We start from the raw sequence: 26,888 nt of genomic DNA on the forward strand, positions 1-26,888 counted from the left end.
GAATAGAACCCGCCAGAACTTATTTTCTCCTCCTTGAGTTATATCCCTGAGTCTTCTCCATGTTTATCACTCTTCTCTAACTGACCTGTGCCCGCAGGGCTCCATCTATTGGGTTGGTTTGCTGCTGTTAATCTGTGAAGATGAATATTAGAAGCGTGACTTCAGGGAAGGTCAAATTTAAAAACCTGTTTGGGGGGGTTGGTGCGGGGAGGAGGGTCATGCGTACGTGAACACAGTGGTGGGTACTTATGAAGAAGGGCAGTCTCCTTCCCTTCAAACCTTCAAGTTTGAGCTCCTTGAACAGGAACCATACCCTTTCAACTCCACAGCTCCTAGCAGAGAGCAGGTGATCAGTAAATGTTGCATGAATACACGGGTGAGTAAGTGAATTCGTGAGCATAGCTGCTTTGGGTCTTGAAAGAAAACCTTTGGTCTCAGGTCAGACAGCCTTGCTAGAATGGTCATGTCTGTGTGTACCTTCATGGATCATTTCCCTCTTCTGCGAAAAGACATACAAAGAGTGGTAAGTCCATATTCTACAGGCATGTTGATTAAGCGGACAGAGGAAAGATAACAGCTTCTGAAACCAACTTTCGAGGGTTTTGCAATAAACTCTCACTGTATGGAGAAAGTTTATACTTCCTCCATCGATCTCACAGTCCCTCTCCTCCTCGGCAAGTCCCGGGGCGCTGTTCCAATCCCACACTGCTCTGTGCTGAGGCCAAAGCCCCGTTTCCTGCCTCAAAAGGCCCTTTGTTTGGGCTCTCTTTCCAAATCAGCGTATCCTGAGCTTGAACCCTCCTGCTTTTGAGAACTCAGATGCCTTGGCAGCAGAAGGCCTTGCCAGCAGGTTTGTAGTCCTAACAGCTTTCAAAAACCTCAATGTGAAGGCATGTCCAAAGCTAAGAAACTCTTTTCATGGGAGGGGGGGAGACAGAGTATTATTTTAAGAGTTGCAAAAACAACTTCAAATTGACTCTTTAGTCTTTAATTGCTACCAGAAGACTGAGAACTTCTTGTTCTCTTGTATTTAATTAAGATATAGTTTTAATCAACTTTAAATGATATTGGTTAATATGCTCGGCTTAATCTCTCAGGCAAGTTTTGCCTCAGGACACTGGAATGCATTAAAGATGAACTCCCAGCGTGCACTCTCCTGACCGGAAAACATCTTCCTTCAGCGAGAGCCGATGGAAAGGTAGCTGCATGGTGCAGCTGCTATAGGATTCTCTGGAAGGACTCCAGAGCTACTTTTCAAAGATCAGGTAAGTTATGTCTAATCCATGCTTTGTACACTACACATGCTGTAAATCCAGGTGGCACTCTCTTACACGCTTATTTGTTCTGAAGCTTGCCAATTATCTCGGACAGATAACAGTTCCTGAACAAAAAGTTTTGAGGGAGCAGGGCAGAGATTAATGCAGAAGAGCCTATGGTCTGCCAGGCATCTTCCAATCTTGGGACAACCTCTAAGATAGGAATTATTGTCGCCATTTGCCAGACGAGGAAACTGAATTTCAGAGAGATTACGACCCTTGCCTTGGCTTGTAGCTAGCAAAATGGTGGAACCAAGATTTGAGCCCAGAACAGCCCCAAGACACATCCTTTTTCCATTCTTAGAGTGGAACACTTTAGGCAAGACTTAAGTTGGGGGAACTTGGTAGGTGAATCTCTTCATCTCTCCTCTTATGTTGAAATCCTATGACAGGATTCAGGCATTCAATACAGCCAAAACTCCCAACTAAGCACTGTGCTAGGTGCAGCCTTTTGTATTTTATGGCCATAAGCAGATCTTAAAGACCATCTAATTAAACGGCCCCATTATTTAGGTGAGGAGTATTAGACCAACAGAGCATAAGTGATCTGCTTAAGGTCGCTAACTAGTGCCAGAGCGGAGATGACTTGAGATGGGCGGGGGGCAGACATAGTGAGGGAGTGGGATGAGCAGAAACCAGCCATAATGGATTCTCTCTCCCACAGGCAGAGAGGAAGAGGAGGGTGCTCTGAAGAGGGAAGACATGATCAAAGGCCAGAAGGCAGACATCTGTGGGGTGTGTCTAGGAAACAATGAGAGCAACATGGCTCAAGGTGGATGTCAATGAGAATACCTGTGCCTTCAGAATAAGGCTGGCAGGAACTCGAAACTGTTAACAGTAGATGCCTCTGGGGATTAGAATTTAGAGGGCTGACGGGTGAGAGGGTTATTCCCTTTAAGCATAATCGTATTTTTGGAATTTTTTTACTATTTTATTACTATAAGAATATATTACTACACTTTGGGATGTTGTGTTAAGGTTTAAAAGGCTTTGTAGATTACTGACACATGGGGCCAATATCTGGTTTGCAGAATAACCAAATCCATAGTATACAGGGATGCTTTAAAATATGGTACTTACTGGATTTAAACTTGAACTTGCACAAGATAAGGGTTTCATTTCTCCTGGATTTTACCCATTTTCCAAGATAGTTACCTTCTCTGAGCCTAGTTTTCCCATCCATAAAATAGGGGTAGGCAGGGGAAAAACTTGATGGTCAGGCCCCCCCACCTCCTGCATTCTAAGATTTTTCTAAAACGTGGTTGTCAGTACTGGTCAGAGCTGAGACAGAAGAACCACTCTGCTGGTGGAATGCCTTATTGGACAACGGTACCAAATGGCATTCTCCCGATTAGCCATCCAAACGACTGTGATATTACTACCCTCAGCCCCCAAAATCAATTCTGCTACCTCTGTACGATGTCCGTGCTGTACTTCTAGAGTTGGATCTACCAATGTCTACTCTAGAATACTCACGGGCAGGGACCACATCCAATTCATCATTAGATCCCGACGCCAAGCACAGTACCTGGTACATTAAAGATGCTCAAGGAATATTTGTTGAAATGACACATCACGACCACTTATTCTGGGGCTTTTAATGATAAAACTAATTAATATTATTAATAATGATAATAATTACTTGAAGACACAGTACCAAACAGAATTGATGCTGCGTTATAATTATAGGAAGACAGATTTCATATTAATATACTCTTTTGAGGCCAACAGTCACAGGCAGGGAAAGCTACCTGGCTAAGGTGACTCAGTAAGTTAGAGAGTAAGGCAGAGAAAGTTAGGACAGAAACCCAGATTTCTTATTCCCAGTTTGGGCAACTTTCTTCTGCAGAAGGCTTCTGCTCTCTCCCTGAAGAACCTCACCTAAGGCAGGACCAGATGAGAAAAACCTCTCACTCTAAAAACAGCCCTAGCTTTTAAGGTAAGTTAAACTTTTTTTTTTTTCCCTAATGGCAGCTATCATCCTTAGTACAAATTCAGTCTGCTGACCAAGTTCAAAACACTGTAAGAATACAAAGTTGAACTCAAAATATCTAACTGCATTTCATTTTGTTACATAACCAAGTCTCTCAAGTTAGTTAGTACTTGATGGGCTGATACAAACTCTAGCAGCAAAGGGTTTTTTTTTTTTTTTTCCATTTCATCACACTGCCTCGCAGGAAGTATGTGTTAAGTATCCACTGTTTAGCTTTATAATTATACTTAATAATAATGTAGCTATTTATAGAAAGAAGACATACTGTGCCAGGCTACCTTACCATTGTGGTTGTAGAGGTAGCAAAAGTGTTGTTTTTCTTCTTGCTTCTTGTCTCTATTTTCTAAAGTAACTTTTTCTTGACATTTTCTTTAATTAAAAAAATTTTTTGAAAGCATCTTTCTTTTTTTAAAAAAATGTTTTATTTCAATTTGATCTGGTTAACGGATAGTATACTATTAGTTTCAGAGGTAGAATTTAGTGATTCATCAGTTGCATATAACACCCAGTGCTCATCACATCAAGTGCCCTCCTTAATGCCCATCACCCAGTTACCCCATCCCCCCACCTCTCCCATTTTCTTTAATAAAAATTTTTAAGCATCTATTATATACCAGGAAGTCATACCCTATTAAGATGGAACTGTATAAAACAGAAAACAAACCAAAGTCTCCACCTAAGAAAGATCAATACAAAGGGCCCAAAGAAGGTCTAATTCTGCCCAGAGGAAATCAGGAAAGGCTCCACAGAAGGGGCTGCACTTGAACTGACTGAGTATCATGAGGTAAGTAGCACATATCGAATGAAGAGAAATGACAGTGGGAAAGCACGTGGATTGGCCACAAGATGGAGATGTCTGGGACAAGAGTATGGAGCAGCGGAGTAGGGGGGGATGGGAAGCAAGGGAATGAGGAGCAGGAAAGGTTGGCTGGGGTCTGATTCTGAAGGGTCTCAAATATATTTAAAGGTTTATTTTGTAGTCAATGGGAGGTCATAAAAGTCCTGGTCTTAAGAGAAGGACCTATGTGATCAGAATTACAGTTTTAAGAAACGACTCTGTATACTTAATGCATAAAGTATATATGGGGGAGAGCAGACACTATCACTCTAGAAATAAACCTCTAAAGAAATATTTTCAGCCACAGGTATGTGACAGCATGCACCTAAAATGAGAAACAGAGAGAATGCAGAGAACGAATTCAGAAGATAAAATATATATATTCATTGCACAACACAGATACGGCTTTACAGCCTAAAGCATTTTCCTATATATTTGTGACACCACACCCTTGGGTCTCAATAGCTGTATAAGGCAGGGAGGGAATGAATCATCACCCCCACTGTATCATTCCTAAAGTAGCAATAATTTGCCAGGGGTCCCCCAGCCAATACAGCAAAGCAGGGAACAGAGCCCAAGATCAGCACAGAGCTGCCTCCTAGACTCCATACTGGAAGTTTTTCATTTAATTTTCCACTACCTGGCTTTGTTTTCTCCATCAACTGACTGTGTGTCTTATCTCCTCATCTTCTCACCTGCCCCTTAAGGGCAGGATCCACCTCTTGTAAAAAAAAAAAAAAAAAGCCTTTGCATTTATCTCAATAAATACTGAAGGATATATCAGATGGACAACAGGGTCCCAGGAATGTTCTCATCTGCAGTTTTGGTCAACAGCCAAGAATGCACTTTGCCATTGGTCTTGTGGGCATCTCCCATCCATCACTGACTGGTCCACAGTAGAGAAGCAGCCCTCGCTATGACTCTATGATCCGAGGGGCCTCTTGCCAGATGCTTTGCCTCTCTGCACTCTAAGTGCGAAGGAGCTGTACAAAATGGGTCTGCTCTGAGTCCTAGCTAACTTTTCCATGGGTCTGTGTTTGTCAAAGCTTCATGCCAACTCTGTCAGAAAAAGAAACGCCACAAAACTTCTTTTAGGAAAAGGAGAAAAAGACCTACTTTATGCACTTGCTCTCATGCTAATCACACCACCATTCAAATCCCAGATGAATAGGACACCTACAATAGCCTGGGAAATACACAGAGCCTGTAACCAAAGCGTAGGCTACTTCACTCAAAATGTTGCATTTCCCTGCCTTTTTAACTCCTTTGGAGAAGACTGGTAAGAGGAAGGGTCAACAGAATGTGAAGCTGCCATCCCTCCCCAGAAAAAGTCGATCCATTTCTGTATGAAATCGGCAAAATATTCTCCTGCCCTGGCCTGTCCTTCTCTAATGCTCTACAGAAGCGGAGCTTCTCCCACATATTTTCAATAAAAGTGGCTGCATGGCATGAGTGACCAGCTCCAAGCAGATTCCAGCAAAGCACTTCCCCCGGAATCTTAGTAAATGATCTCTGCTAGTGATTAACTAGTTGAATTATTTATACAGCGTGTCACCACCCACCAAAAGGAGTTGAGACAGGCATTGCTGACTAGGTTCAGAGAAAACTAAAATGAACTCCAACCTCCTCCTTCATAGGGTTGTTGTGAAATTCAAGTCAGTTAATAATGCCTGTAAAGTCCCTTGCATTAGTGCCTGCCAGAGAAGGATTCGCCTAAGTGCATGCCCTTCCCCCCTTCCAGCCTGAAGGTTGTCAGTCTAATCTCCGTCCTCCAGGAATTTTACAAACAGGCAAAACTAAAATGGGCAAAAGGCTTTAAATCCCAAATCACACTTGGAACACTTTACAAGGCCTGATAATTTCATTTCAAAACTTTCTGGCTGACTTGCTTGCTTCATAAGCTTATTATTGAAAATAGAAGTCAGTGCAAATTCCAACGCCAGTCTTCACTGCTGGAGGAAAGAGCAAAGGTGTTGACTGGTTCTTATCCCAGGCACTCGACCACTTTTCCAGTTGCAGGATCCCCAGCAAGCCACTCGACCTCTCCAAAGGGCAACTGCTTCATCTGTAAAAATCAGCTCTAGCAATATCTCCCCTTTGGCATTATACTATTTGGTGGCGCTCAAAAGCATTCTTTTCCTAGCCTTTTCCAGTTGGCATTTGGAGAACGACATCCTGGGCGTAGTGTGGTATTTGTGTTTTGTTAGCTTTCAGGATTTAGGCAGCTAGAGATCTAGAATGAGAGAAATTGAGGCAAAAAAGGATATTTACACTCTAATTCTCAGATGCATACTTTATCATTTGATGGAACTATTCACTGAAAGAGATTATTAATTAATAATAACTGGATTTCACAGCTGAGGCCAGCAGAACCGCAAACATCCAATTTAAGGCAAAATCGTAATTAAAGGTTCTTCAACCATCAATGGCCCTAGGAAAATTAAACCAAAAATCAAGATGGCTTATTTCCCTCATGGGATTGAAAGCACCCAGTATTTTTAATGTTTTGACCCAAGAAGTATATTTTAATTTCCCAGCGAGCCCCTGGGAGTCATGCATTCACCCAATGCCTATGATGCAGATCTTCCAAAGCAATGATTTACTAGGATGAGTGGAGTCCATCATCCCTCCTGCCTAGGCATTGGAGTTACTCTCTCCAAAGAGATTTAAGCAAGAAGCCCACTAAACAAAAGACTCAGGTAAGGTGGTAACACCCTTGGAAATATTTTTAAAAATCTCAGCCTGCTAGAAGTTCTTCCCTATAATCACAGTATGTGTAGTTGCTTCAAAAGACAACACTCCGTATTTAATCAAAATGTCCATCAAGGCCAAGATGACAGCAAGACAAACGCAATGATGAGAACTAACGTAGTTGGCCATTCTTCCCCAGAAACCTATGGAGGCCAAATTGACCAAAACAGCTACTTTGGGCAAGTGTCTAATGAAATCCACCGTGTGGCTGACAAGCATTTCTGCCACTTCCTGTTAGCGGTTGCAAACTCCACAACAATGTGGGTCATTTGTGGGGAAGAGGCTACTAGCAGAAGTCCTATTCACCACATTTAATGAAGGCGCTGCACCCACAGCCACTAACCAGAGCTCACAATTTCTCAATGTGACTCAAAGGTTACAACAAACAACAAGGACAGCAGATCAAGCCCATGGTACAAAAAAGGTCACTAACAGAACAACCCATTACTGCTGCCTGATGTGAGTGACAAAGGCCTAGTTCAAGCCCCTCTTCCCATGACACGGTGTCTTCCTCTCCTCTAAATTCACAGAGCGGCGTATCTATTCTAGGATGTCCAACCTTTTCACCACCAAAGACACCTGCCACTTCCTTCTTGACCCTCTGTGACGTCAGGAAGATGTCTTCATTTACCAAGGAAACTGTATTTTAAATCACTTCTCTCCTTTTGTTAATCAAAGCATAGAAAGTGGTTAAGCCCACCTCCTGATTAGTGGAAATAACCAGCAAGACCAGAGTGAGTGGACAGGTGTCCTTCCACATTCAAATCATAGCACAGAATGCCAGTGCTTGGACTAGTCAAGGCAGAGGCTGATGCTCTGAGTTAGTCTAGACTAGCTGCACACTGGTAAATGTGTTAGTACGGGTTAGCTACTTTTGAAGTGCTGAAAATAGCATAAGATGCCCCATAATTGCCCTAATACACCTTTACAGGTCCAGAGAGCCCAGGGTGAGAATCCCAAGTCTAACTCAATTTGGACAAATCATCACGTGTCACCAATGTGAGAGCCAGCACGGAGGGGTGCAGACAAAGGGGGCTTCAGAAGCCCCAGAGAACAAAAGCAGTAGAGCCCAGTGGTGAAGGATGGCCCAAAGGGTCAGACGGCTTAGGTCTGACCCCAATATTGCAAAAGTCACTTGCCACAGAACCTCTCTGAGAAGTGATTTTTTAACTCTCTGAACCTTATTTCTATAAAACGGAGATAAGAGGAATAAGGACTCCACAGACTCACTGGGGGGATTAAATGAGAGAATGAGTGCACCCTGCTCCAACCAGGGAGAGGCACAGAGTGGGTACTTGACAAATGTCAGCAATTGCCATTATTTTGGCAGGCCTGAGTCCCCGCCCAGCCCCCACACACATTACCTGTGTGAACCTGGGCAAATCATTTACCCTCTCTGAGTTGCAAAACCAGGTGACTGACATCTACCTTATTCTGTTATTGGAAAGATGAAGCAAGACAGTGTCTAATGCTCCTGATAATAAAGGTGTCTTTTCCTCACCCTTTTGTCATATTGGTGGTTTCATTTTTTAAGCACTTACAGTTTAATTTTTAGAGTAACATCCAATGTGACGCTTCTACTAATTCCTAAAGATGTGTGTCTGGGTCTTAACAGTCTTTACAATCTCCAGCATCTAGCACATGAGTCCAAAAGATACACGGTAATTCTGACTTCTGAGTTGATCATTATGTACACAGCCATACATCTAGCAGGGAAAAGAGTGAATGATCAACCTCATCAGAAACTACAGTTCTACTTCATGGTCTTAAAAAATACTGTAAAACAGATCCGGGGAACATGAAGGTCTTAACATTAGGATCTGTACTTTTAACTGTTTTTGAGAGACTCTGAAGAGCTGAGGCTTGTTTTCATTTTGCTGAGGCAGGAATCTGCTTGTGACATCCCAAGGTCTGTGGAAGTATGTTACTCAGCGGGTGAGCGGGTCTAGCTGACCACCCAGCATCTTTTTCTCAGTCAGCTTCATTGTTCTCTGCTCACTCATCTTAAACCCAGTGACAGTAGTGAACTGATTAAAAACTTTGCTTCTTTGTGGAAAATGGCTCAAAGAACAAAATGACACTACAGTGGTTTCATGAATATGTTAATTCCAAAGGTCTTTGGTAAAACTTTTGTGTTTTCTCTTTACATATTTTAATTAATCTTAGGCTATTTCTAAAATGGCGCAGCCACTATGCAGAACAGTTTGGCAGTTTCCTCAAGAAGTTAAACACAGAGTTACCACGTGATCTGGCAATTCCACTCCTAGGCATAGATACCCAAGAGAACTGAAAATGTGTGCACACATAAAAAATCTGTACATGGATGTTCGTAGCAGCATTATTCATAATGGCCAGAAAGTGGAAAACACTAGATGTCTGTCAACTGATAAGTGTGTAAAATAAATGTGGTATGCCCATACAAGGGAATATTATTTGGCAATAAAAGTCAATGAAGTACTAATACATGCTCAAAAAACATGCTGTACATAACGTGATACAGTATGGGTGAACCTCACAAACATGATCTCGAGTGAAAGAAGCCATTCACAAAGACCACATATTATATGATTTCATTTACATGAAACGTGGAGACTAGGCAAATGTACAGACCCGAAGAGTTGATCAGTGATTGCCATGGGATGGCGGGACCAGAGGGTAAATGGAGACTGACTGCTAACAGGTTCGAGTTTCTTTCTGCAGCGATGAAAATGTTCTAAAATTGATAATGGTGATGGTTGCCCAACTCTGTAGAATATACCGAAAGCCTGTGAACTGTACATTTTATGTATATAATATATATAGATATAATTTTTATATAATTCAGGTATTATATCTCAACAACACTGTTTTAAAAGCACCATTACAACCCAAGAAAAACTGTTTCTCTAAACCAGGAGGATTTCCAATGGCCCATTTATTTTAAGATTTTAAGGGGCGTTTGAGGAACTGAGAGATTCCAGAGTGGGGGCAGAAAGAGAACTTCTAGCTTCATCTGCCTAGTAAGGCTATGACCTGAAGCATTTCAGTAATCCTACAAGATGGATTTCATTAAGCCTTCTATAAACATTGCACTCAAAGTGTTTGTGAATGGCAGCACCACCATTCAGAGGCTCCCACCTAGGAGACCGGGAGCTACCTGTCATCCTTCTTACTCACCCTTCCCTTCTCTGTCTCCAGTGCTTACGGTCCAGCTCTGCCTCCCTGTTACTGGTCCCCCTCCTCTCTCTCCCATTTCCCTCTCCTCAAACCCTGCAGATCTCAAACGCAACTCAGAGCAGATTAATCCTCTCTTCAAAACTATTCATGAATATGTTAATTCCAAATGTTGTCTGTAAAACTTTTCATTTTTTTCCTTACATATTTTAACTAATGTCACGCTATTTCTAAAATAAGGTGCAGCCGCTATGGAAACACCATTTGGCAGTTCCTCAAAAAGTGAAACACAGAGTTACCATATGACCTAGCAAATCCACGCCTATATGCGGTGTTTGGTTTCTATATGACATTTTCCATAATAAAAAGGAAAACGAAAAGAAAAATAAAATTTCATTGGCTCGGCTGGTCCCCCAAAACAAAGTTCCAGTTCCTCAGCTGCCTGCCTTTTACAGCCCCCCTTCATAATCTGGCTCCAACTATATCTCTCCAGCCTCATCTCCAACACCCTCCTTCCGTCGCGCAACACAAACACACAATGCCGTACTACACTGCAGCCTCCCATACTCACCCTTCCCAGACTCATTCACGTGTGCCCTGCTCAGCACCTGTTGCCCCCTTTGCTGGATTACCCTCTCCCCTCTCTTGGCACGTGAGCTAGGATTTCTCTTGTAGGACCCAGCGCCATGCCCTCAGGCAAAGTTCCCCACTCTTCACTCGGCTGCTAAAGCTTCTCCTCCACCACCCCACATCAGCAACTTAGTGTGTTTAATTCCCAAGTCTGTTTCCCACTCGCCAGCCTGAGAATTCGTAAATGTCAAGGAACCCTGAGGGCCCAGCACACAGTAGGAGCTCAAGAAACAACCACGGAAGACAGGATGGATACTTGAAAGACAGGTACAGACCTAGACTTAATTAAATAGGCTCTCTAGAAATTACACTGATTGATACCGCAAACTAATTTGGGGGCCAGATATAAAGAAACCATCAATGAGAACTGCTTCCTTCGCGTCATTATAATTATGCGTATTACGTGCTTTGGGGGTACATAAACAGGAACCAAAGCATACTGCTTATTATGACAAGGCGCTTATGCTGATTTGCATTTCTCTGCGGAACTCTAGTGGCATATAATTTTGTTAATTTGTGACAAACCTCAAAAACACACTTACCACCAATATTCTGATTGCAATGTATACTCTCAAAGCACGCAGAAATCAACAAGTTCCTTTCAAAAGTTTCCAACTGGATCCTATGTGTGTTGTTTGGTTTGGTTTTAAATTGGGGAATTTCAATGCAGATTCTGATTTATATCTAAAAGGATGGTTCCACAAGGATGTTTGAGAACCTGACCTAGCTTTCTTTTGAATGTTGGCCCCACCAATTAATGCCTGACCTTGAGAAAATTATTTAATCTGAGACTCCGTTTCCTCCTTGGTCAAGTGAGAATAGTTTCTACCTCAAGAGGCTTTTAAAAAGCAAAAACTTCGAAAACTTGGGTTTCTCTTTCTTCTCTCCTGTGATACATCATTCGCAAAAGCGGGTGCCTATTCAGGCTCAAATCAGTCAGCAGTGATCTTGGGTAATAAGCACTTTCTAGAACAAGCGCCAGTTGGAAGAACAGTGGTATCCCAAAACTGCCCTGTCCTTCAGATTTGCCTCATGTCTCTCTGGCCTCACTTGACTATTACCCGACGAATCAGGATTAAAAGTTAACCTGTTTGTCTTGTCTCCCCCCCCCCCTTTTTTTTTTTTTTAAGATTTTATTTTTTTGTCAGAGAGAGTAGAGAGCCCGATGCAGGGCTCGATCCCAGGACCCCGGGATCATGACCCGAGCCGAAGGCAAATGTTTAACTGACTGAGCCACCCAGGTGTCCCATCTTGTTCCTTTTTTTAAGGGACACAGGCAAGAGAAAGAAGACAGGACCTTCTCCGGCTGGAGAACCGGACCTCCCGGACAATACCAATCTCAAACTGATAGTAAACACCAACAGAAAAGCAAAATTGTATAAAGGCAAGACATGGGTTGTAGGCCCTGATCTTTCAGCATCACCGGACCACTGCAGCCTCTCATACTCACCCTTCCCAGACTCGTTCACGTGCACCCCCACTCCCACCTCCTGCCCTAGCCTGCCCCAAGAGGCCTGTGTTTCTGACGGAAATAAAAAATGACCTTGATGTTGTTGATAATGACAACTCTAAGAGCTACTGTCAAATTTTGAAGATTCCATGAATCTAGGCAGTGAAGAACTGTTCCAACAGCATTTTCGTTATTTACGCTGTCCACAGCAACACACTCTGAGCTGTTTTGCAATTACTTATCTATACCTAGCTCCTCACTGCCCAATGAGATCCTCAAGACTCATATTTGTGTCAGGGCGCCTGGGTGGCTCAGTGGGTTCAGTGTCCGACTCTTGATTTCGACTCACGTCACAATCTCAGGCTCATGAGGTCAAGCCCCGCACCTGGTGCGAAGTCCGCTTGAGATTCTCTCTCTCCCTCTCCCTCTGCCACTCCCCACCCCCATGCTTATGCACTCGCTCGCTCTCTCTCAAATAAATAAATCTTTAAAAGAAAAGACTCCTGTTTGTGTCCTAGATTGGGCCCTGTAAAACATCGTACACATTCCAACTCAATAAAATTGAAATTAATAAAAAGGAAGGAACTAGAAAAGCGCAAGTCTTCGCTGCACTAACTACATTGAAAAGTGGGCAGCAAGACAGATTAAAGGTGACAAGAGCCCTGGAAAACCGAATGACTACTGACCAGCTGGGGCCTGTGGGCAAGTCCCTAAACCTCCCTGAGCTATGAAAGGAGTCTGGTACCAATACCACATGGCTGGCCTGAATAATCAATATGATAACAAACACAGCTACTCCCTCCCTTTCTCCAGAAATGTGGACAGGGCCCTAGATGACGAGCATTTTCGTCACTTTCAATCCTGACTGTTCTCTTCAGTTAGGTTTTTCCCGGGGCTGTCAAAAGACACAGAGAAGAGTTGACCCGAAGACAGACCATTTGTCCCAATTCCCTCCCAGCTCTCCTAAGGTGCATCTGTCCTTCTCTTAAGATGATATGGCCATGTCCCTTCCAAAGGGGAAGAAGAAAGCAACCACCGAAGACTACCGAGGTCCCTGCATTGTGACTTTCCCAGATGGGGTCATCTCTCCTCCACTGCTTTTCTTCAGCTAACCGAAAACATTTGTGTTCCCTCTGCCTGGTTTTTGCTTAGGATTCTCTTCACAATTTCCACTCCCTAATATATTTCAGGAAACTTTGCTGCCAAATAAATGAGCAGATTTCACAGCACCACTGAGGAGTAAGAACACTGGGAAGGAAGGGAAAACACTACAATTACTATGAGTAATAACAGCAACATGAGACCTGATAATCATGATAAAGTGCTTTTCTAACTTCCTAAAGTGCTTTCAGAGTCACAACTTCATCAGAGCTTCACCGCATCAGGGTGTCACCGGGTCTCTTGCTTCTTTTCCAGATGAGGACACCTTTCCGCCTGGAAAGGTGAAATACTTTTCGCCCAAGTCGCACCCAGATTGGAGGGAATCCAAAGCTGGTATTGTTTCCACAATACTTTGCCAAGCTAACTTTGATCTTTTTAAGGGCTCTATTCCGAATCTCGTTTATTCATTTCACTTTTCACTCAGACACAAACTTCAGTATCTCAAAAGAAAAAATGAGTTAACACCTCATTTTTCCAAAGTGGTCACTAGGCCGGCAATTTCCACTACACAGAGCTCAGTTTAGGACGCAGAAACAAGTAAAAATCCCAGCCTCTCAACAATTAGGAGACACCACCAAGTCCCTACACTAAAAAAATCACCGGAGACCTTCAGGCCTGCACCCAGAGGTAATTTTTCCTTTTGAACGAATTCTAACAAGTTTCATTATCTTTGCTGTAAAGATAGGTGTGCTGGCCACAAATGAAAAAAACCTAACAATGTGAAAAGTGCCAGAACATTCAGTCCAGGGACAAAAAGCCCCGGACGTAGCCACTTGCCCTAAGACACCAGCTGTTAAACAACACAGTGATTCTCTGATTGGCCTGATGAGAATCACCAGAAGCTTTTAAAAAATACAGACTCCCAGGCCTTGGTCCAAAGCCTGCTGAATTTGAATCTCCTGAGAAGGAGCCTGAGAATCTCTATTTTGCACCAGATGGGTTTCCTTATTAGGTGAGTCTGTGAGATGTTGATGTCGTAGACATCCCCCAAATGAGTGATTACTCCTCCAATAATATGTACTGGTTGAACTCACCCACTCGGTAGGGCGTCTCCATAAATATAACTGCCTACACAGGGAAGAAGTCCTTGACTATGACTACGGTCTCATTAGCAACATGCTTTGACCAACCGGGCTTGCCAGCCCAGACAACTGCACAGGAAGGGGAAAGAAAGAATCCAAAACTGACAGGAAATCAAAAAGGGCTCAAAGTGGAAAAGGCCACCAACTCCGGCCTTAACAGTCTCCCACAAAGACAGCTATACCCCCATGGTGTATCTCGTAAGTATGCAAGAAAGCTAGGGGAAAAAACCCAAAAACCCAAAAAGCAAAAACAAAAGACCCTAACCGTTCAGGATAATGAGGAAATAGAGGTTTTCAACCATTCTGGAAAAGGCAGCGTGGCTTACCTACAAAATGGAGGTTCCCTTCTTCATTTCAACCCATGCAAGATGCTTGGCCGGACAGTTGGCCAGTTGATTAATGAAAATCTGTTTCTATATTCTGTGGTTCACATGGTAGATTAAGTTATCAAAACCTATTGAGTTATTAAAAACACATACTTAGTGAATATAATAAGAATAACAAAAAAAAAAAAAGGGAAAGTTACCTGTTGTGCTTGTGATTACAGCTGACCCTTGAACACAGATGTGAACCACACGGGTCCACTTACACACAGATTTTTTTCAATACAGGACAGTACTGTAAACGCATTCTCTCTTCCTTATGATTTTCCTAAGAACATTTTCTTTTCTCTAGCTCACTTTATTGTAAGGACACAGCTTATAATACATATAACACACAAAATATGTGATAATTGGATGTTTATGTTAATGGGAAGATTTCCGGTCAACTGGAGGCTGTTAGGTTTTTGGGAAGTCAAGTCATATGCATTGTTCAAGGGTCAACTGTCCTATAAATTTCAGGAGGCAGGTTAAAGGACACATCTGGCCAAGGAAAAATCTACCTGGTTTCTCAGCGTATTGGGTTAACTTTAGTAAGAAGTGCTTCCTTTCCCTCCAGAATGGACACCAATATAAGCTAATTGTCAGCATTAAGTCTTTGGTTAAAAAATGTAACAATTCAATCGATGATGAATACTCTAACAGAAGGAATGACGGAATGACTGGGTTTCTACATCACAGTATGTATCTACCAGTACAGAATCCTAAAATTGTTAGTGCTAGAAGAGGTCTGAGAAGATGATCTAGGCCCTTCCCTCCATTTGTAATAATGAAGACACTCAGGCCCGGAAAAGTCAAGTGCATTTCTCTGAAATTACATAGCATTGAAGCAGCAGTCCAAGGCCAGAACTCCTATTTCTAGGCTCGTCGCTGAGGTAATGTACAATGAAGACCTAAGCAAAATGCATGCATGAGGGAGACATTCAACAAATGGGTCATTCCTCTCAGAGAGAAATCGGTCACTCACAGAACGCTGCATGGCAGCTTTATGCGTTAGATGTGATCCTGCCCATTTTACGAATGGAAAAAAAAAACAAACCCTGAGATCCACAGAACACCAACTTGTCCACACCACACAACTGGATGGTGGCGTTGGCCAGCCTGGAACCTGAAGCTTCTAGGTCTAAGTCTCTTGTTCCCTTCGCTATACCACACTGCCTCTCTTCTAGGATGAAAAGTGAGTACTTTAATAATAACACAAGATGATGTTACGTAGCCCATATATGGAACCAGTTCTAGGAATTTCATCTCAACCGTTTAACTGAAAATCAAAAAAGGCCAAGAACATTCTGGAACCGCTAAATTACACAGCATGGTTGCTGAGCATCCAAATTCTAATTTTTTACCTGTTTGAGCTTCTTTCCCTTTGCTTCATGATGCTCCACCCTTTGACTGCATTTCCTAGTGGGGACTGGCACAGGAGTCCGGCCTTTCAGACTAAACCTGACCAAGCACCTGCTTCTTCAAACGCCTCCCACCCCTCCTGGTATAAGTTCAGGTCACCTACCTTCTGGTATCAAAAGCCAAATGAGGAACAGTTTTTGTTTGAACAAAAGAACCTTCTCTAAAGAGGGCTCAGGGTACACTGTGAAGATCAGTTGGCTCAAGAGTTCTGCTCAGTTTTAGAGGCTGCCCTCTCAGCTTAAGTTTCGAGTCAAAATGAATGGCAATCATCTGTCGTCAACTTACTGGGCAAATATGACGTTCCCCTATTTGAAGTGCAGCTTTATGATCTTCACTGTAATATTACTGAGTATTTATTTCATGATCTCATCTACCTATGATTCTGAGACATGTATGAAGACAACCACAAAGCCTTCGTCCAGGGCTCCAGATTACAAATCTGCATTTGCCCTTGCGTTTGCCCAAGTCTTGAGAGATTAAAAAAAACCTGTCACATTCAAGATTTCTTCTGATCCTTACAGCAACATAATTAAGTGGCCATTTTGCTCACCGTTTTGCAGATGAACTAACTGAACTCAAAGGATGAAGGGCCTTGAGCAAAGTCCATGCAGAAAAAGCTGGACCTGTCTAAAACTGCCTAGCCCTCCAAGTGCATGGGTTGGAAGGAGGCGCTCAGTAAATAGGTGGGATGAGGGACAGGAGAGAGGGAAAGCAGGGGCACAGACACTCAGCATGGATTTACCAAATCTCTGCATTTTGCTCCAGCCACGTACTGCTGGTGTTCTTTCTGTGGAACCACGGTCTCATGGGGTAAAAAGGTGCCCTCAAAAATCTGTGAACTACTTAGTCTCAGAACCAGCTCCAAATCCAAACAATGCCGTGGAGCAACAAGACAGTATCACTGACCAGAAGAGTTCAACCACCTCTCTCCACTTGCTTTGGTGCAAATGGGTAACTTGGAAATGTGGAGAGGCAGGGCTTTCTGCAAACAGCTTCAGGTTTTTCTGATAAGAACCCTGAGTCTGAAAGGGAGATGGACTCCAGTCATGCTCACTGAAAATCAGGCATCGACCCAAATCGACTTCAGGGTTCATCTCAGAACTTCCACATGGTTTTCTCACCTATGAAATGGAGATAAGCTCTTCATGAAGGTTACAGTGAAGAGTACACACATTTATATTGAGAAGAGGCTAACAAAGCTTAGAAAGAAAGATGCTGGGCGCTTGGGTGGCTCAGTTGGTTAAGCGACTGCCTTCGGCTCGGGTCATGATCCTGGAGTCCCGGGATCGAGTCCCACATCGGGCTCCCTGCTCAGCAGGGGGTCTGCTTCTCCCTCTGCCCTCTTCCCTCTCGTGCTCTCTCTCCCTCTCATTCTCTCTCTCTCAAATAAATAAATAAAATCTTAAAAAAAAAAAAGAAAGAAAGAATGATGCTCCTCCCTTCTTGCCTGGGAACGGCCTCCACCGCTCTCCTGTCACCTGGTACACCAGAACCAATGCTCGGAAAACAGGAGGTGGGACATATCATGTAACTGAAAGGAAAACAAAATCAATTTCAGAAAGACTAGAGCACAAAGATTCTTAACTGTATTTATAAAAGCAATCAGTTGGCAAAGACAGCTGTTCAATGGGAGGTAAACTCCCTTCAGAGTTCTCGGACACCAGATTCTTTTGGCCTTCAAACAAGAGGGGACTTTTGTTTTTTGCTAAGAATTTCACATTCCAAGAAGGTATGTGACACAAGCTCAACTGCTCACATATTTCCACTCACATAACACTTATGTAGCACATCAGCTTTTATTTTTTCCAGATAAAAGGAGATTAAGCTTGGTATATATTCCTGTGAGAGAATAAACAGAAAACTATGTTTCTCTTTTTTACTATATTAGTGCCCTGTAATCCAGACCATATGATCCATAAACTATATAAAAATTAAACCATACTGACAATCTTAGGCAAAAAGTGAACCAAGAAGAAATAATTTTTTTTAGGGCTGTTGTGTAGGGGATATTAAAATCACATGTTGTGTTATTAATTTTCTTTTGGAAGCCAAACAGAGTTCTCCTGCATAAATTTCTCAAGTATTTACCTTACAGTTTTTCCTATTAAAGGCAGGTGAGGCATTAAATTAGTGATGTGATATTTTGGTCTATGCATAGGGGAGACATGGATAAGTCACTTTGTAAATGACTTTGTTGGCATGTTTGTTTTTTCTTTTTTTTAATAGCAAGGCAAATACTCCTTAAATAGACAGCTATGTGCCTCAGAATAAAATGCAGGCTCCAGTTATCACCTTTTTGAGGTAAACAAAATCATTTATTCCAACAGACCAACATGAGTAAACATAATCAATAGCTAGGTAGAGAATATTAGCTTTCGGGGGACACGGAGAGTTGGGGCAGATGAAGTGAAATGTGCAAACATCCACCTTACTTGCACTGTCAATGCACAACACTGTCCCTGGCTAAACTGCAGCTGATAGGGGTGTCTTCCTGCAAATTCCTTCACGCTTCTTTCCCCTTTAATAAGAATGCACCATCTATCAGGACTGCCTTCTGAAATCAGAAGACTGGAAGAGGGGACGAGAACAAAGAAACTCTACAAAGGCTGTCAGGCATGTTTCTAGCTTTGCTTTCCTAATCAAAGTAGGAGGTAGGAGGGTACTCAGCACAGGCCGTCTGGGAAGAGTTTACCTTACCACCAACAAAACACACCAGTAAACACTGGGAAGCCCCAGACAAGTTTACAGCAAACAGTTTCAATGTGTTTAGTGTTCTCCTTGTACTCCCCCAGGACCAAGGAGGGCCTTTTAAAAATTCAATAGCTGGCAGCGGACTTTAAATACTAATCTTCCCACTGTGCAGGATAATAAGCCCGCGCAGCCCACAGGAAGGCAGGCCCCCCAGTGACAATTCCTTTACACAGCATCTTAACGTCCAATTTCTATGAAGAGGTGGGAAGGGAATTTGCCACCTGAACTAGTCACCTCTCTTGCCTTCCACAGAGCACAATCTTACCCACAGCTGTCTCCCAGTACCCAAAGGGGACAATTCTTATGTTTTAATAATTCCAAGTGTCCCATCTTCCTTTGACTCCCAAACGTACTACGGACAGTCAAGCCAAGGGCAGACCGACCTCAGTGAGGACCTTGCTGCAGAAAAGACTCATGAAACACGAGAGAAGTGTAACTCCAGCCCACTAAGTCTCTGGTTTGCACAGTCTGCACGGACAAATCCATTTCAAAGGGGACCTACGTCTCCGTGCAGGAGTTCTATTTTAAGGGAACTGAATTGGGAACACAGATGTTTCTTCAGTTAGCAGAGTTGGCAGAACTGCTCCTGGACCAAATCCGAGCTCTTAATGCAGGAAAGGGCCTTAGGAGAGCATCTAATTCAACCCACTCACTCAACTGATGAGGAAACCGAGGCCCAGGAGGCAAGGAGGTGGCACGCCCAGCAAGTGGCAGAGTAGCAGTGTTCTGATGACAAGTCCTGTGCGCTTTCCATTACACCATGAATCGCTTTAAAAAAAAATATTCTACTCTGACTTCAACCCTGCAACTCCTGTAGATTCATGTCAATAGCTTTCTCCCCGCCCCCGCCAAGTTCATAAATCCTCCTCACTCCCCGCTCAATTTTTTTTAGCGCCCACAGCTCTTCGGGCTGGGGCATCCAACTAGTGTGGAAAACAGAAATGGACCATCGCCTTAACTTTCTGAGACTGCAGTTAATCGTGGTCCCCAAACACGATCCTGATCTTGGATTGCTTTCCCGGTGCCTCAGTTTCCTACTCGGTGAAATGGGGCTCCTCACCCAACCCGCATGGAGTCGGGGCGAGGGCTGGTTGAAACGAAGTCGGTGACACCTCCTACCGCCGGCACACAGTAGGCGCCTAACAAGTGGTAGCTGAATGGGTGGCCGCATCAAGCCCGCGGGGCGCAGCTTCCAGCCCTCCCCCCCCGGGGGGGGGGACGTGCGGTGTGTGTAGGGGGAAGCCAGGGAAAGGCCAGCTCGAGTCCGGCCTGGCCGAGGCGGCGGGAGCGGAAGGGTTGGGTGTTTACACACAGCCAGCGAGGAGGCTGCGCGGCTGCAGGCAGGGGCCCCGCGCCCCAGGAGATCCATCTTACTCGGATCGGGGGCACCAAGCTCCGCGCGGGCTCGGGGTCACGGTTCCGCCCACCGCCCTGCGCTACGAGGCCGAACCCACACCTTCCGCGGGAGCCTGCCTGCGCAGGCGGCCGGAGGCGGCTTCTAAGGGGCCGGGCTCCAGTGGCCCGGGAGAGCCTGAGCGCGCCCCACGCCCGCTTCCAGGCCGGGAAGTCGGCGGCCCGGGGAAGGGCGGGCGCGGGTGCTCGGGGCGGCGCGAGGGCTCCGGGGCAGGGCTGGCGGGGGGTGGGGGGGCCCGGGGCTGACGGCGCGGGGGCGCGGGGCGGGGGGCCAGGCTCACCCATGAAGAGGCAGAAGAGGTCGAGGCAGATGAGCAGCACCCGCTTACTGCCGCCCTTCCTCGGGTTGTTGTTGAGCGCCGGGCTGCCGCCGTTCTTGCTCTCCGGAGCGATCGCCTTGTCGTACTTGTAGTTTTGCATGGCGCTGGCTGCGGCGCGAGCCTCCGGCCCCGCGAAGACGCCCAGCGGCGGCAGCCACACACCCGCGCGCGCGGCCCGCCTCCCGGCCGCGGCTGCTCGGGGACGCGGAGGGTCGGGCCCCGGCTCGCGGCGCGGCGGCGGCGACGGTGCAGCCCGCCGCGCGCTTCCCACTGCAGCCCGGGCTGTTTTCTGCTCCCCGCTGCTCCTCTGCGCTCCTCTCTCAGCCCCAAACCGTCCGCAGGTCCAGGGGGAGGAGAGCCGGCTGCCGAGCAGACCCTGCTGCAGAGCTGTGCTGCTCGGGGCGCGCTGGGCTGGCACGGGTCCGCCTGCGCGAGCGGGGGAGTGGGCAGCGCGGGCGCCCGGCCACCTTCCTCGGCTGCTGCGTACTTAATGAATGGGAGCCGCTCCGAGCCCCGCCGCTCCGGAGCGCCTGCCCCAACTCCAACTTTTCCTCCTCCTCTTCCTCCTCCTCCTGCTGCCGCCGCGGCTGCTGTTGTGGTCGCCTGGGTTTGTTTCTGCACTTTTATCGCACGAGGTCCTTTTAAAAAAGAGAGAGAGAGACAGAGGGAAAGAGAGGGACCTCCTTACTTGGCTCTGAAGAGATCCCGAAAGCACAGCCCCTTCCTTAAGCTGCCTAAGACGTAGGATAATTAAGGCCACATTTTCCCCCACCCCCTTCAAAAAAAAAAAAAAAATCCTAAAAGGAAAAGTTACTCTCAAACCAGAGAATCCGGGAGCCCCTAGCGTTCAGAAACACCAAGTTGTCACAAAAAGAAAACTATATAAATAAAAAGAAACATTTTCTTCCTGGCCTTGGGTCGGGCAAAAGTTGAGGCTGTAGAGCGAACGTGCATTGCATTTCTCCTCCTTTATAGATTTGGGGCTTTCAAGTATTTGTTTCGCTTTGAATCGTATTATCCTGAAAATACTCAGGGAAAAACGCTCAGCACCCGATACTGGGCTGGAGTCTGAGAATTTGAACTTGAGACACGACTCTGGAGCCAGACCTTGTAGATTTGAATTCTGGCTGTGGCTCTGTGCCTCAGTTTCCCTATATGTAAATGGAGATATTAACTGTTTCTCCCAAATACAGTAATTGTGAAGACTGAATTAGTTAATACATGTAAGCATCTAGAACAGTTCCAGGTACATACAAGTGCTATATAAGGGTTAGCCGTGACCTTTATACCTGTTTCTGAGGTGAAGGCGTCCCAAGCCCTCAAGCCTCTCTGATGGTTCAGCTGGCCTCAAGCCTGCCCATACCACTATTTTGGGGATTGAGGGGAGCCCGGGACAGCAGGAGTGCTCTCTGGAGTTATCATCTTTAGCTTGAGTTCTGGGGCAATCTAATGCTTTGCTTTAGAAGCTGTAATATTATTTCACATTATTTTGTGTGAGTTCGTCTTTCTTCCAGACAGAATGCTATATAAACATTCCCAGGGCATGGGTCTTTCCCTATGTCTTCTATGTACCTAGCAGAGCACTGGGCACCCAATGGACAATAAATGGATATTTATTCCAGGTGTCTCTTTTTGTGCATCCAGAAATAGAAATAGCTGTAGCTTTTTGATACATTTACACTGACTTGTGATGGGGTTTGGTAACCACTATATCCAGCCACAATCAACCACTTGTCCTTTCTGGAACACTCCTTTCAACACTTCACATCCCTGCCCTCCTACTCCCTCTGCTTATAATGCACCTCTATCCCTTCTCTAGCTAGCAAAATGCTTCTCTTGCTCTAGAGTCCCCTGAAATGTCATCTTCTCTCTGAGCCCTTTCTTGACCCTCAGACAGAGTTAACTTTACCTTCAACACTTTGTTTATAACACTCTTGTGGCACTTATCACAGTCTGATTTGGCGTTATAGTTAGTAAGACCAGTCAGCTCTGTGGATTATCAGCTCCACAGCATCTCCCCAGTACCCAGCACAGGGTTTGCTGTCTGTTGAATTAAGTTCAGGTCCAGACTGGACAACAGATGGGGCTGGCAAAGAAAGGCAAAATCGCTGTCTTCTGGAATCTCCAAGACAATTCTGGAGGTGGGGCATCAGATGCCTGTCAGACACCGCACTCTCAATTCAAATAGCGTCAGGTAGAACTAAGCCAGGATAACTAAGAGAACAAATTCCTTAGATAGCTTTTTAGTGACAAACACCTCTTGAAATGTTAAAATAGCAGAAACAATACAATGTGATTATTGACATTTTGAAAGGAATTCAGGGATTCCAGTGTCTTTCCCTTGCCCACCCAACCCTCTTTGTAATTATAATCATCCTTGAAGTTCTAAGTCACCAAACCCTATCTTCGGAATTCTAAGCAAAGCTAAAAGCAAATGCAAGCCTTCTTGAAACTGCGGACCCCTCTCATCTCCCCCCCCCTTGGGCACCTGTGCCACTCAGGTGGGTGCGTATATTCCATGATATACTACTCTGTTCTATCATTAGAATTTTAGCATTTCCTCCCTTTACATTTCCTGTCTGCTTTTCCTTATCTGTGAAATGACTTCTATTAATTTAAGAATAAACATTTTTAAAAGCCAGGCTTTTACCCTAGCTAAATGGTATTACAACTCCTCAATCTAGTTGGTCCCTAAAGCCATTGGGCAAGACTGTTAACTTTGGCTGGCACTAGATTGAATGCTAGGAACCTAATATTCAGGTCCTCCGGATTGAACTCAGCCACTTAATAAGAAGGCTAAAGTCTGGTGTTCCAGGAGCAGATAAGGGGGAAAATTAATGGATGTTTAAATAAGTTTTATATTTCCATTCACAGGGCTCTGTGGGCTATTGTTTTTTCAGAACAAAAAGATCATGTTAATTGATGCATGTAGTTGTAGGCAAACAAGTATTATATTTGGATTATTCTTCAAGGGAACAGAATACTACAGATACTCATTAAAATTGACTTGAACAAGTCATAAGCACAGTGTCAATATCATTCTTCAGATAATAGGAAGTTAAACCATCTAACCAGACACGTAAACTGGAAGGCCTCTTTGCTTTAACCCTAAAATGGAACAATCTAAGTTAATGCAATGGAACAGACTTCGGTCGATTAGAATGGTGTCATTTCAAAGTAATTAAGTAATTAAAATTCCTAGTACACATAGTTGACCAAAATTCACACCTGAAAATGGCATCCAGTTCACTAAACTAGTCTGTAGAAAAACTGTAACATCAGCGGGGATAAATGCCCTTTTAAGATTAACTTATTATGTGTGGTAACAACAGTGCATCGTTTTTAAACAACTGATGCCTCCCAAGAGATTTAAACGGCTTTCATTTCTCAGATCTCTTGTTACCTCATAATTTTATTTCTCTTCCTCTTTAACCCCTAACATTTAATAATTAATCATTTTTTATTTTTTGAAAAGGCCTGAATTGGCTCTGGAAATATTTAGGGGAAAGATAACTGAGTGCCTTTCTGGGAGAGTGTATAGTCCAAAGGTCAAAGCAAACCATTGAAATTCACATAAAAAGACAGATAAGTTTTGGCTCTGAAGTACCCATTTATCCAGTTACCTTAAAACCCATTCGCTCCACCTCAGTTATACTAAACAAAAATTGCTAGCTTGCTTTTTTAAGTGCCGGCTGCAGCATCAGGAGTGCTGCATAGGAGTGAAGAGAAGCCTCCACAGTGACGCACCTAAGAAAAGACAGGAAGGAGCAGGGAATTTGAGGTCTGAGCATCTTGGATCATGCTGTTTGACCCCAGGCAAGCTGAGCAACCTCTCTGAACCTCAGTTTTCTCAACTTTTAATTTCAATTTTCATTAAATTTCAATTTAATTTCAATTTCTCTCTGGTTTTGAGGACTAAAACATTAAAAATGAAAGAATACATTTTTAAAATACTTGCTACAAAATAGGCAGTTGACGAGTGTTAGTTGAATGTTAAGATTTTAAGCGAAGACATTTATCTCTACAATACACCTAGTTTAAATGCAGATATTCAAGAAGTGTTTATCAACTAACTCTGCATATTTAATTTTATTTATCCTTCCCTAAATGCAATGATACCTTGAGCTTCTTTATTCCTATCTTTTTTTTTAAATGTGCGATTTACTGAGATTCTGAAGTAAATCAAACATGCTTATTTTTTTAAAAAACTAGTTACATATTGCTTCCTTCAGGATTGTTTGTGAAACTCAAGAAAAGTTTTTTTCTTGCTTAACAAGAAAGTTTTTTTCTTGCTTAACAAGGGGTACAGCAATGAACAAAGCAGACAAAAAATGCTTTTCTTGCATTTGCTTAAACTAATAATCTTGTACCAGTGAGAGTATGTTCATTTTAAATGCTCTTTCACATCTATTATCTTATTTTATCCTTACAACTCACCAAAGTAGGTGGGGTTGCTTTCATTAGCCCATTTTATAGATGAGACACTGAGGCAAGCCCATTTAACTGGCTAGAACTGGTTTTCCCCGTTGGTAAAATGGAAATGATTCTAACCTTAGCTCATAAGGTATAAAATAGAGCCCTTTACAGTTTCTAAAGGTATTACATTCACTGATCTCATTTCAAGTAGGTAAGGCAGAGATTGTTATCTTTGTTTTAGAAATAAAGATACTGAATTCTGGAAAGAAAGGTACTTAGCTTAAAGTTGGAAGTAAGGAGATTCCTTGAAGCACCACTGGAATGCCAGGTCTCTTCATTTCTAAACCAAGATTCTTTTCTTTACACCACAAGGTCTCACCCTCAAAGGTGCCCAGAAATTTCTGCTTCTCAACAGTGGTTTCAAAGAGTAAGTTAGAAGGACTGCAGAATTAGCGTCTTGTCTTTGTTTAGAAAGCAGAGAAGTTTGATTTTGTTTTGTCTTTTCTTATAGACTTGGAAAGGAACAACATTGTTGCACCTTGTGTAGCAGAAATGGAAGAGGGCTGCTCATTATTTGCCAAGCAGTTATTTGTTACAAAGCCGGAGCTTTAAGAACATAAAAACAGGGGTGGTACCGTAAGGCAGCCTGGATTAATGTCAGTATTTTTATCTATTTACAAGCAGTCATCTTTTCTTTAGCTAGAAATTAGGGCAGTTAAGAGCTAACCTTATAATAATTCGGTTAATGTTGTTACTTAAAATAACAGAGTCTAGAATGGATGGAGGAACTTGCAAAGGGAGAAGGTGCAGGGTTTGTCTCTAGAACCTGCAAAACTGGTGCCGCTGATGGCTCAAAAGGAGACTGATGCTGCCACCTTGTGTCACTGTCGAAAACTGCTATGATTCCCAAGGAGTGAAAGTGTCATCAATGGGGGATGGGAAATGGCTGGAAAGGGAATGTAGAGATTTTACAGAGCTTTTCCCTGATCCAGGGATTGGTGATTCATGCAACAGATGTGTTTAATGAGTATCTACTATGTACCAAACACTCTTCTAGGAAATAGGGGTACAGCAATGGACAAAGCAGACAAAAATTCCTGTCCTCATTGAGCTTTTTAGACCTCTGATTATTTTATATGTATGCACTCATTTAATATTCTAAACAACTCTACGAGGAAGGCTTTCCCATTTTATGGATGAGGTTACTGGGGCACGGGAAGATGAAGTAACTGGTCTAAGATTACGCAGCTACTGGGTGATAGAGCTTGGATTTGAACAGAAGCAGTCTAATACAAGAGTCACCAGGACTTTAATCATGAATCTTTACCGTGTAAACTTTTCCTCTGAGTAACATACACAGAGATTAGTGGTTGCCCAAGAGGTACTTTAGCTTGTGTGTCTGGGAGGGAGAGGTAGAAGGTTGTATGTGTGTGTGTATGTACACATATGTACATTCATGCATGTTATTCACTGAATTCATATATGTACATATTCTGTATACATAAGCACTGTATGAATATATGTGTATTTGTTTACTGTATATATATGACTATTTATTCACTCATTTAATCACCCATCAAATTTTCATTAGCACCTACTCTATACTAGAGTTCATGTGAGGTGCTAGAGATAACCGAGTTAAAGCCTATGGTTCGCTCTTCAAATGATTCAATTTTAGTAGGAGAAAAACATAAACAAATACTTGCAATATTATCATGGCACTTACCATTTTATTGTAGGGACTTAGTTGTTTTTCAAAAGACTATAATCTCCTTCAGACAAAAGCCAATGCTTTGTCTAGCATGGTACATAATAAGCCTTTTAAAAGTA

At 43.6% G+C, this 26,888-nt stretch overlaps 1 protein-coding gene across 1 annotated transcript in view; it reads right to left on the reverse strand.

Moving 5' to 3' along the window:
* The window catches only part of PLPP3 (phospholipid phosphatase 3), an 83,179-nt gene extending 61,822 nt beyond the window's left edge, over positions 1 to 21,357 (reverse strand). The window contains exon 1 of the mRNA XM_081818487.1: positions 20,604 to 21,357. Within this exon, the coding sequence (XP_081674613.1) occupies positions 20,604 to 20,742 (139 nt within the window). The 5' untranslated portion in view covers positions 20,743 to 21,357. The remainder of the gene's footprint in view (positions 1 to 20,603) is intronic.
* Positions 21,358 to 26,888: the final 5,531 nt, after the last annotated feature.

The sequence above is a fragment of the Leptonychotes weddellii genome, chromosome 4, assembly GCF_054177405.1.
Source record: "Leptonychotes weddellii isolate Sample4059 chromosome 4, ASM5417740v2, whole genome shotgun sequence".
In the NCBI taxonomy this organism is placed as follows: domain Eukaryota; kingdom Metazoa; phylum Chordata; class Mammalia; order Carnivora; family Phocidae; genus Leptonychotes; species Leptonychotes weddellii.